This window comes from Mobula birostris, chromosome 4, assembly GCF_030028105.1.
Source record: "Mobula birostris isolate sMobBir1 chromosome 4, sMobBir1.hap1, whole genome shotgun sequence".
Taxonomy (NCBI): Eukaryota; Metazoa; Chordata; class Chondrichthyes; order Myliobatiformes; family Myliobatidae; genus Mobula; species Mobula birostris.
The window spans coordinates 13,818,694-13,830,750 of record NC_092373.1 but is presented as its reverse complement, the minus strand read 5'-3'; the positions used below and the strand labels follow the sequence as shown (position 1 = coordinate 13,830,750).

Here is a 12,057-nt window from a genome sequence, read left to right as displayed (position 1 = left end):
ATAAAAGTGGATGAGGGATTGGAGCCGGGGGTAAGGATTCAGATTTCTGGATCATTGGGACCTCTTTTGAGGCAGGTGTGACCTGTACAAAAAAGACGGGTTGTACTTGAATCTGAAGGGAACCAATATCCTGGCACAGAGGTTTGCTAAGGCTATTGGGGAGAGTTTAAACGAGAATCGATGAGGGGTGGGAACCAAACTGAAGAGACGGAGGAAGGGGTGGTTGGCTCACAAATACAGAAAGCTTGCTGGCAGTGTGAGAGGGAGGATAGCCAGGTGATAGAGAAAGGATGCGCTCAGACTGATGGTTTGAGATGTGTCTATTTTAATGCAAGCAGTATCATGAACAAAGGGGACGAACTTAGAGCCTGGATCAGTACTTGGAGAAATGACGTGGTCATTACAGAGATTTGCATGGCTCAGGGGCAGGAATGGCTACTTAGAGTGCCAGGCTTTAGATGTTTTAGAAAGGACAGGGAGGGAGGCAAAAGAAGTGGGGCATGGCACTGCTGATCAGAGATAGTGTCACGGTTGCAGAAAAGGAGGAAAACATGGAGGGATTGTCTACGGAGTCTCTGTGGGTAGAAGTTAGAAATAGGAAGGGGTCAATAACTCTAAGGTGTTTTTTATAGACCAACCAATAAGTAACGGGGACATCGAGGAGCAGATAGGGTGACAGATTCTAGAACAGCGCAATAATAACAGGGTTGTCGTGACGGGAGACTTGAATTTCTCCAATATTGATTGGTATCTCCCTAGAGCAAGGGATTTAGATGGGGTGGAGTTTGTTAGGTGCGTTCAGGGAGGTTTCCTGACACAATATGTAGATAAGCCTATAAGAGGAGAGGCTGTACTTGATCTGGTATTGGGAAATGAACCTAGTCAGGGGTCAGGTCTCTCAGCGGGAGAGCATTTTGGAGATAGTGATTACAATTCTATCTCCTTTACCATGGCATTGGAGAGGGATAGGTGCAGACAAATTAGGAAAGCGTTTTAATTGGAGTAAGGGGAACTATGAAGCTATCAGGAAGGAACTTGGAAGCATAAATTGGGAGTAGATGTTCTCTGGGAAATGTGGCAAATGTTCAGAGGATACTTGCGTGGCGTTCTGCAAAGGCATGTTCCAAGAAGTCAGGGAAAGGATGGTAGGGTACGAGAACCATGGTGTACAATGGTTGTAGAAAATCTAGTCAAGAAGAAAAGTTTATGAAAAGTTCAAAAAACTAGATAATGATAAAGATCTAGAAAATTATAAGGCAGCAGGAAGAAGTTTATTAAATTAGGAGAGCCAGAAGGGGCCATGAGAAGGCCTTGGCGAGCAGGATTAAGGAAAACCCCAATGCATTCAACAAGTATGTGAAGAGCAAGAGGATAAGACATGAGAGAATAGGACAGATCGAGTGTGACAGTGGAAAAGTGTGTATGGAACTGGAGGAGATAGCAGAGGTACTGAATGAACATTTTGCTTCAGACTGTGGTGATTGTAGGGATGACTTGCAGCAGCCTGAAAAGCTTAAGCATATAGGCATCAACAGGACATGCTGGAGCTTTTGGAAAGCATCAAGTTGGATAAGTCACTGGGATCGGATGAGATATACCTCAGGCTACTGTGGGAGGCAAGGGAGGAGATTGCTGAGCCTCTGGCAATGATCTTTGCATCATCAATGGGGACGGGAGAGGTTCCAGAGGATTGGAGGGTTGCAGATGTTGTTCCCTTATTCAAAAAAGTAAGTAGATATACCCCAGGAAATTATAGACCAGTGAGTCTTACTTCAGTGGTTGGTAAGTTGGTGAAGAAGATCCTGAGAGGCAGAATTTATGAACATTTGGAGGCATAATATGATTAGGAATAGACAGCATGGCTTTATCAAAAGCAGGTTGTGCCTTACGAGCTTGTTGAATTTTTTTTGAGGATGTGACTAAACACATTGACAAAGGTAGAGCAGTAGATGTAGTGTATAAGGATTTTAGCAAGGCATTTGATAAGGTACCCTATGCAAGGCTTATTGAGAAAGTAAGGAGGCATGGGATCCAAGGGGACCTTGCTTTGTGGACCCACAATTGGTTTGCTCACAGAAAGCATAGAGTGGTTGTAGACAGGTCATGTACTGCATGGAGATCAGTGACCAGTGGTGTGCCTCAGGGATCTGGTCTGGGACCCCTTCTCTTCATGATTTTTATAAATGACCCGGATGAGGAAGTGGAGGGATGGGTTAGTAAATTTGCTGATGACACAAAGGTTGGGGGCGTTGTGGAAAGTGTGGAGAGCTGTCAGAAGTTACAGCGGAACGTCAATAGGATACTGGGCTGAGAAGTGGCAGATGAAGCTAAACCCAGATAAGTGTGAGGTGGTTCATTTTGGTAGGTCAAATATAATGGCAAAATATAATATTAATGGCAAGACTCCTGGCAATGTGGAGGATCAGAGGGATCTTGGGGTCTGAGTCCATAGGACACTCAAAGCTACTGCAGAGGTTGACTCTGTGGTTAAGAAGGCATACGTTGTATTGGCCTTCATCAACCGTGGGATTGAGTTCAAGAGCTGAGAGGTAATGTTACAGCTATATTGGGCCCTGGTCAGACCCCACTTAGAGCACTGTGCTCATTTCTGGTCACCTCACTACAGAAAGGATGTGGAAATTATAGAAAGGTGCAGAGCAGATTTACAGGGATGTTACCTGTATTGGGAAGCATGCCTTATAAGAAGAGGTTGCGTGAACTCGGCCTTTTCTCGTTGGAGTGACGGAGGATGAGAGGTAACCTGATAGAAGTGTACAAGATGATGAGAGGAATTGATCGTGTGGATAGTCAGAGGCTTTTTCCCAGGGATGAAATGGCTAGCACAAGAGGGCATAGTTTTAATGTGCTTGGAAGTAGGTACAGAGGAGATGCCAGGGGTAAGTTTTTTTTACACGGAGAGTGGTGAGTGCATGGAATGACCTGCCAGCGATGGTGGTGGAGACGGACACGATAGGGTCTTTTAAGAGACTCCTGGATAGTACATAGAGCTTAGAAAAATAGAGGGCTATGGGTATCCCAAGGTAATTTCTAAGTACATGTTCAGCACAGCATTGTGGACTGAAGGGCCTGTATTGTGCTGTTGGTTTTCTATGTTTCTAAGAGGTATTTTCAGATACATAAAGAATAAAAAAGAGATGAGAGTGGATATCTGACTGCTGGAAAATGACACTGTACTAGTAGGAATTGGGTAGACAAAGAAATTGCAGACTAACTGAATATTATTAAGTAGATGTACAGGTGTATCTAATGAAGTGGCCAGTGAGTGTATGCCAGGGATAATAAATACGATTCCAATACTGACCTTTGTAACCGGATCTGGTAGCCAGTGCTGTTTCCTTCACCACAAACTTCAGCTCTTTCTGCTGCCACTCTCTCAGCGATCTGAAGGTGCAGAAATGGTCAACATTAGACGTAGGCCATTCAGCCCCTCAGATCTGTTCCAGCACTCAACTGGATTATGGCCAATCTGTACCTCAACTGGTTACCCACCTTGTGTCAAAATCCTTTGACACTCAAAAATTCACTCGGTTGCAATTAACCCCCCCAAGGTCTATTGCTCATCAGGAGACAATCCTATGAAAATAAGCACTTCTTGATATTCCTTCTAAATAGCTCTAATGTCCTTTTCTTCTTAATTCCCCCCCCCCCCCAATAATCATCTCAATAATCTGTCTATGATGATTCTCAGTCATCCAGGTCATTGCATATCAAGCAGTAGTTAATCAAGGCAACTTGGCTTGCTGTTTCTAGACAACACAGCAAGTCCAGTTGCCTTGACTTACTACTGCTTGATAGATCTCAATAATCTGTTTAACCTTTCAATCAGATTCCGCCCCCCCTTGGAAAGTTAAAGGAGTTTGAGCAAGTTGGGAATTAATTGGCGCAAGTTGACGCTAGTGCACAGATGAGTGGTAGAGTCCAGGTGGAGCTGATGGAAATATGGGAAGAGTATACAGGATCTATATACAAGACTACACAGGATTTACTTGGAATACTGCGTTCAGTTCAGGATGTGGATGCTTCAGCAAGAGTGCAGAGCAGATTTATCATGATGCTGCCCATATTAGAGCACCCATTTTTTCATTGAGTGTGGTAGCAGGTCCTTCCAGCCTGAGTCTATGCCGTCCAACCAGACCCATGTGACCAATTAACCTATTCACTCAAAGATCAAGAGGGCAAAGTGGGGGGGGGGAGAAAAGGGAATACAGAAGCTGGGGGAGTGGAGACAGAAGGGAGTAGTAACCAGAATTTATGGTTGGTCATCCAGGATACACCCTTTTTCTCATTAAAAACCATAAGGAAGGTAGTAGGGAGTCTGAAGTCCTACAGTCAGTGATTCAGAAAGTTTCTCCCGTCTCCATCAGATTTCTGTATGGTCCATGAACGCATGAACACTCGTTATTGCTTTTCTTGCACTACCATTATAATTTTGTCTTTGCACTGCACTGTGACCGCAAAACATATTTCACATCACTAAGACAGTGATAATAAATCTGATTCAACCAGGTGGGGTGTTCTTGTCAGCTCCAATGTGTGTACACCCAACTTGCTCAACAATCCCTCATTAGGAACTGCTTCACTGCAGAAATTCACCATGAAATATTTCTGAGACGTCCCCAGTGGAAAGCATTAGTCACTGCCCATTACATCACTGGCGTTTAGGGAAGCAATGAAGGTCCTCCATCTCTGGTGACGTTCAGGGCTTCCTTCATCACATCAGTAGCCTCCTCGGTTTTCACTCCTGTCAGTCACGCAAGTTCTGGGTGGAGATTCAGGAATACCACCACACTCAGATGTAGAAGGATTCTTCATTGCTGTTTCCGAAACAATTTTGTTTCACCAGTCAGGGTTGTTAGCCCTGAGTTGAACCCCTAAGCCTAGAGGACTGGTGGGCCACTCTTAGTCTGGCCTCTACTTATTCAGCATGGATGACCCAACCAAGAGTCAAAGCATAAAGCCCTGACTCCAGCCAACACAGTTCTCCAGGTCATTGAGATATGCCAGCTTCCAAACCCAACGACAAGATTGTGGTCCTCTTGGAGAATGAAAAGCATGTACAAGGCAATATAACATATATAGGGGTAATGATTTTTTTAAAAATTATTCATGAACAGCACTCTTTTCTTCAGGTAGTTTCTATACTCTTCCTCTCTCCCCTCATTCATAAACACAAGAGATTGTGGATGCTGGAAATCCAGAGTAACACATACAATACGCTGGAGGAACTCAGCAGGTCAGGCAGCATCAATGGTAGTCAATAAAGCCGATGGTTCAGGCAACATCCCTTCATCAGGACTTTTTATGAGCGCTGATGAAGGGACTCGACCCGAAACGTCGACTGTGTATTTATTCCTTCACACAAATGCTGCTGAATTCCTCCAGCATTTTGTATGTGTTTCTTTCCCCTCACACTGAACTTACTTGGTTTGTCTCACAATATTTTGCCTGGTGGCATAACAACTAGAAACACCAGTGGAGTGAGCGGACTTACAGATATGGCACTGATCCGACGAGGCTGGGTGCACACAATTCTGCAGAGCGAGCCCATTCCCTTCTCGATGTAGTCGTCCAGAATGAACTGGGTCACCTGCGTGGTTTTGCCACAACCCGTTTCTCCACTTATGACAACCACCTGATTCGTGTTGATCAAGTCTACCACCTCCTGCAATTTAGATTTTTTAGGAACATGGTCAGGAACAGATTACAGTGACACATCAATGCTCTCGATTTTTTTAATACAACTGAAGGAGTTGCAGAGGCTGAGGGGAGATCTAATAGAGGTTTATAAGATTATGAGAGGCATAGATAGAGTTGACAGTCAGTATCTTTCTCCCAAAGTTAAAATGTCTAATACCAGAGGGCATGCATGTAAAGGGAAACGAGGTAATTTCAAAGGAGAAGTGAGGTGCAAGTTTTTTTTAAATATAAACACAAAGTGCTGGAATGTGTTGCCTGGGATGGAGAAAGAGGCAGAACACACTAGGGACCTTTAAGAGACATTTAGATAGGCATATGAATGTGAAGAAAATGGAAGGATATGGATATTATGTAGGAAGATAAGGTTAGTTTAGTTGGTCATTTGATTACTAATTTAATTGGTTCAGCACAACATTGTGGGCCGAAGGGCATGTTCTGTACTTTATGTTCTATGATTAGTGTGTGTCACTGCAACCCTGAAGACATTTAAATCTTCTCTTTGACAAGGGTTTAGTAGGACCCTCCAACTGCTTTTGGCTGAGATGTCAAACAACAGTCAGACTGTATATCAGAAGCAACCACAACGGAGTGATCTGCAGTCACCTCCATGTCGTACTGGGAAATTTAGGTAGATTTCATTCCCAGACACAAAAGGTTCTGCTGTTGGCCATGGCAGATTTCAAATGTGGAAGAAAATGCCAAACTTAAATGGGTCAAGGATGGCGAGTCTCATTTTGTGAGAATGTGCATGCAGTCTCTCTCCCCCCCTCCCCCCCCCAACCACCTTGTGGGCTCTGCTCTGAACTTATACTTCCTGTGGGATAATCTAATCGGAACAACTGAATGTGGACACAAGGAGCTTCAGGTAATGACCTGCTACACTGGAGACCAATCTCTGACAAGTAGCTATTTATGATGTAAAGTGCCAGACTTACTGAAGAAACAGTCTGTAATTATGTTAGACTCAGTGTCTGGGTCACCTAGTTTGACTGCTTTGGACCAGTCAGAGTTGAAAGGAACAAATATACAAGGCTGGGGGTTGGAAACCATTGAACAACAGGGGTTGTAGCCCTGAACAATAGCCAATAAAAAGGTGTTAAGGGTCAACCAGGTGATGTGTATCCAATGACACTGGAACACTACATTTGATTTGATAAGAAATGAATATAAAAGTGGACACTTCAATTGCTCTATCAGTGATAACTCCGGAGATCACCACCGTGAGGAAGAATCCCCACGCCAGGGGCTGGGAGAAGAAAGCTGGCCAATGGAGATCTCCTATTTCGGTGTTATAACCTGGAAAAGTGGTCTGAGTGAGTATTGGTACAGAGGGAACAGTAGAATTCATGTGCTAGGTTGTTGACCCGGGATCAACATAGTTATGCCGTTGTTTGTGCAGAGGCTATGAAGTGCAAGCTTCGATTAATTACAAGATGCACTTCAAGTTTCCTAAATTAGTTTCATTGATGAACGGTCAACACTGCAGATGCCGGAAATCACAAGCAACACATTCAAATTTCTACCAAAACAGGTCAGGCAACATCTGTGGAGGAATAAATAGTCGACATTTTGGGCTGAGAACCCCTCATCCTTTAAAAATATTGATGTAATGCTGAGGCTTTATAAGGTACTGGTGAGGCCTCACTTGGAGTATTGAGGGCAGTTTTGGGCCCCCTATCTAAGAAATGATCTGCTACTATTAGAAAGGGTTCAAAGGAGGTTCACAAAAGTGATTCTGGGACTGAAAGCAACACACAACATGCTGGAGGAACTCAGCAGGCCAGGCAGCATCTAGGAAAAGAGTATAGTCCACATTTTGGGCTGAAACCCTTTGGTAGGACTGGAGGGAAAAAAGCTGAGGAGTAGATTTAAAAGAAGGGGGAGGAGAGAGAAAGGTGATAGTTGAAACCTGGAGGGGGAGGATGAAGTAAAGAGCTGCAAAGTAAATTGGTGAAAGAGACAGAAGGCCATGGAAGAAAGAAAAAGGGGGAAGAGCGCCAGAGAGAGGTGATGAGTGGGCAAGGAGATAAGGTGAGAGAGTGAAAAGGGGATGGGAAATGGTGAAGGAGGTGGGGTGGGAGGCGTTACCGGAAGCTCGAGAAATTAAATGTTCTGCTATCAGGTTGGAAGCTACCCAAATGAAATATAAGTTGCTGTTCCCCCAACCCAAGTGTGGCCCCATCAGATGGCTATCAGAATGGTCATGGGAAGTGGAATTAAAATGGGTGGCCACTGGGAGATCTCACTTTTCCTGGCGAACGGAGCATTGGTGTTCAGCGAAGTGGTCTCCCAATCTACATCGGGTCACACCAATATACAGGAGGCCACATTGAGAGCACCGGACACAGTACATGACCCCAGCAGACTCACAGGTGAAGTGTTGCCTCACCTGGAAGGACTGTTTGGAGCTCTGAATGGTAGTGACAGAGGAGGTGTAGAGGCAGGTGAAGCACTTGTTCTGCTTGCCAGGAGAGAGATCAGTGGGGAGGGCCAAATGGTGAGGAGAAGATGGAGTCTCTGAGGACCCAAGAGCTAGCATTGGGACCTGGCAGACACGGGACTGCTGAGTGTTTATGGGGGAAGGGGAGACAGGGGTCCCAACGGCAGCTCACGGAGACCCAGCCTTAAGGTCAAGGCTGGAGCCAGAGTTGGAGGTTGCGCAATCAGCACTTTGGAGGGGCCCGAGTTCGCTGGAACCCACGTCAATAGCGGTGGAGACTGGGTTTAGAATCCGCGCTGGACTATTAGAGCTGTTGTGGTCAGTAGCAGGGGTTGCCGTCTGGAGGCATTCTGGCCTTCCGGCGTTGGAGTCAGCAGGTTCTGTGGTCCGTAGACTGGCGACCTTCCATCCTTACTATACTGGGAATGAAAGGCTTGTCCTCTGAGGGCAAAGCCTAGATAGAGTGGAAGTGGAAAGGATGTTTCCTATAATGGAGGAGTCTAGGACCAGAGCGCACACCTCAGACTAGAGGAATATCCATCTAGATTAGAGATTAGGAGGCATTTCTTTTGCCAGAGGGCGGTGAAACTGTGGAATTCATTGCCACAGGTGGCTGTGGAGGCCAAGTCATTGGGTGTTTTTAAAGCCAAGGTTGATAGATTCTTGATCGGTCAGGCCATGAAAGGTTACAGGGAGAAGGCAGGAGAATAGGGTTGAGAGGAAAATGGATCAGCCATGACCAAATGGTGGAAGAGACTCAATGGGCCGAACAGCCCAATTCTGCTTCTACATCTTATGGTCTATCAGAAAAACAGGAGTTGTCAAATTCTTGAAAGTGAGTCCATAGGTTGTGTTCAATGATCGGTTCAGTGTTGTGGTGAGTGAAGATGCCCACGCTGTTTCAGGAGCCTGATGATCAAAAGGTAATAACTGTTCCTGAACCTGGTGGTATAGCTGATATTAGGGTAGGGCAGGATCTTCCGGTCATGTTTAGCTGTTGATGCACAATGTGCACTGTGCAACAACTGAGCCAACACAATCAAAGACCAATCCCACCTTGGGCTCAGCCTCTTCTACCATCCACAGGGCACAAAAGTTTGAAAGCAATGCCATAAGGTTCAAGGTCAATTTCCGCCTCACTGTTGTAAAACTATTGAACAGATCTCTTACACGATAAGATGGACACTTAACCTCACAATCTATTATGGGAATATCAGTAAGGCAAGGGTTAAAGATAACGTCCAGGCAAGAAAAGCATGGGGCAGTTGTAGTCAACTCAGACAAGTGGGGCCTCAGAAGTGAGACCTTTTCTAGAGAAGTCTCTGAAGCACAACAGCAGGTGGTGCTGGAGACAGAAGAAATAGTAACATGATGGCAGGATGTGACACACACCCAATAATTAAAGGACAATTGCTTTACCAACTTCAAAGTGTCATCACTTGTCAGCTTGTAGTTTCTATTGACTTTTAACACCTCCGCTGTGAATGGTGACTGATCTTGCACGCAAGGAATTCAAGCATACACAGTGCACCAAATGGCCAATATATGTAACTTATTTGCCAACTCTGTATTATAATAGCACTCTTCTGTCTTAGCTTAAGTGTGGGTGATGGGGGGCCATGCTGTTCTCCTTGTACACAAGGAAAATAAATTATGATTTAGGAGTAAATATGTGTATGCTCTGAGTGCAGCTATCAGTAACTACACTACACTGTTTCGGTCTTGCACCTTATTGTCCATTTATACTGCACTTTCTCAGTACCACTTCATTCTGCATTGCATCTTCCCTTTGTACTATCTCCACGTAATTAAACAACCCGTATCGACGGCAGGCAAAATGAAGTTCTTTCCACCATACCTTAGTACAAGAGCCATCACATCAATTACTACAAATTTAATTACTCTATAAACCATTATTCCAAAAACATCACTTACATGTTTCATGGTATAGGAGGGGAGTTTTTCCCGAAATTTCTGAGAAAATAAAGAGATTAAACCAAGTTAAAAAAAAGTTATTATCAATGTTAAAGAACAGCAATTATATTAACAAAATTAGATTGTTCAAAGTACCCCACAGATTCAATTGCAGTGTGTGGCATAAATTGTCTGTGCTAGGTTATAGCTATAAGTCAGGGGTTCCAACCAAGGGTCCTCAGACCCCTCGGTTAATTGTAGGAGTCCATGGCATTAAAAAAACATTGGGAACTCCCACCACAAAGCATTTAATAGGAACAGTGCAGAAAGCAGGTGCTAAAACAAAACAAAATGGAGGAAACACTCAGGTCAGGCTGCATCTGTGGAAATAAAAATCAGTGTTAACACCTTTGTTGAGGAAGAATTTTATTTCAAAGATACAGCACGGTACAGGTCTTTCCAGCAAAACAATCCCATGTCACGCAATTATATCCCCATGACCAATTAACCTACTGATCCACACTTCTTTGGAATGTGGGAGGAAAATAGTGCACCCAGAGGAAAGTCACCAGGAGAACATACAAACTCCTTAGACAGTGGCGGGAAATGAACCCAGGGTGCTGATGATTTACGGTAATCGCTGCATAACCATGCCACCCACATATTTGTTCAAAATATAGTTGTAACTAATTCTCTATTGCACGCTTCTTGAGAATCAACGACTACTTTCCTCATGCAATGGTGACCATTCCTCCAACAACCACATCTGAATCTCTCTTCCCTCTTAAAATATTTCTTGAATTACCTTTTCAACAGTGTTTTTAACAACCTGGCCTTATGAGGCTCAGCACTGTGTCTTCAGGTGTTACTCCTACTCACTTGGAGTACGGTTAGCAGTCTTGAGCCCCTTATCTAAGAAAGGACGAGCTTGAATTGGAAGAGGCCCCAGAGGAGGTTCGTGAGAATGATTCAGGGTGTGAAAGGGTTAACACATGAGGAATGTTTGATGGCTCTGGGCCTGTACTTATTGGAGTTTAGAAAAATAAGGGGAGCAATCTCACTAAAACCCCAAATATTGAAAGGCCTAGGTAGAGTGAAGAGGATGTTTCCAATAGCGGGGGGGGGGGGGGGGTCTAGGACGAGAGGGAATAGAAAGATGTGCCTTTAGATGAGGATTTTTTTTATTCCAGAGCACACAATTTAAACAATCACAGTCTAGGTTCCAACAAAGTATGTGAACCTCTGGGGGTAAAAACTACTTGGGGTCCGGTATTCCAATCAATGAGATGAGATTGGAGGTGTGGGTTGTAGAGGTGCCCTGCCCTATAAAAAAGACACACAAAGTCAGATTACTGACAGAGCCTGCTCTTATCAAGATAGATCTGTTTATGAGCTCCATGCTTTGATCAAAACAGCTTTCAGAGGACATTAGAAGAATTGCAGAGATGAAGATCAGACCACATTTTATGACTAATTAATGCAGAAAACCAGGTAATTGCAAAGGGTTCACAAATTTATTCTTGCAACTGTATAATTGATGTCTGGCCTCAAAATGTTCATGAGTAATAAAAAGATGAATGTAACCCAAAAAAAACAAAAACACTATAAATCAGGGGTTCCCAACCTGGAGCTCATGGACCCCTTGGTGAATGGTAGAGGTCCCTGGTATAAAAAAGGTTGGGAGCCCCCATTATAGATGTAAATCTGAAAACATTCTGATCAAATGACTTTCCGCAAATTATTAAAGCTACCATTGGCACAGGGGGCTCTTTATGCTAGTTTGCCTCCTTTCTGGCATTCTACCTTTACAATTGTAAATAATTTGTTATAATTAGTTCATTCTCTTTTACACCTGTATACTGGAAATGACATTAAACAATCCTGAATCTTGAATCTCAAGACTGGAAGTAGCTACATAATAATTTTGATTTTAATGTATCATATCAAATTTTCATGGGAAGATGAAAATAGCAAGTGTAGAGTTA

The 12,057-nt window shown here is 43.9% G+C and overlaps 1 protein-coding gene across 1 annotated transcript in view; it reads right to left on the bottom strand.

Annotated features, from left to right (window-relative positions):
* Positions 1-12,057, bottom strand: part of dhx36 (DEAH (Asp-Glu-Ala-His) box polypeptide 36) — a 132,091-nt gene that overhangs the window by 98,422 nt on the left and 21,612 nt on the right. The window contains exons 4-6 of the mRNA XM_072256930.1: positions 10,094-10,132; positions 5,513-5,683; positions 3,323-3,402 (exon numbers count right to left, since the gene is read on the bottom strand). Coding sequence (XP_072113031.1) covers positions 3,323-3,402; positions 5,513-5,683; positions 10,094-10,132 — 290 coding nt within the window. The remainder of the gene's footprint in view (positions 1-3,322; positions 3,403-5,512; positions 5,684-10,093; positions 10,133-12,057) is intronic.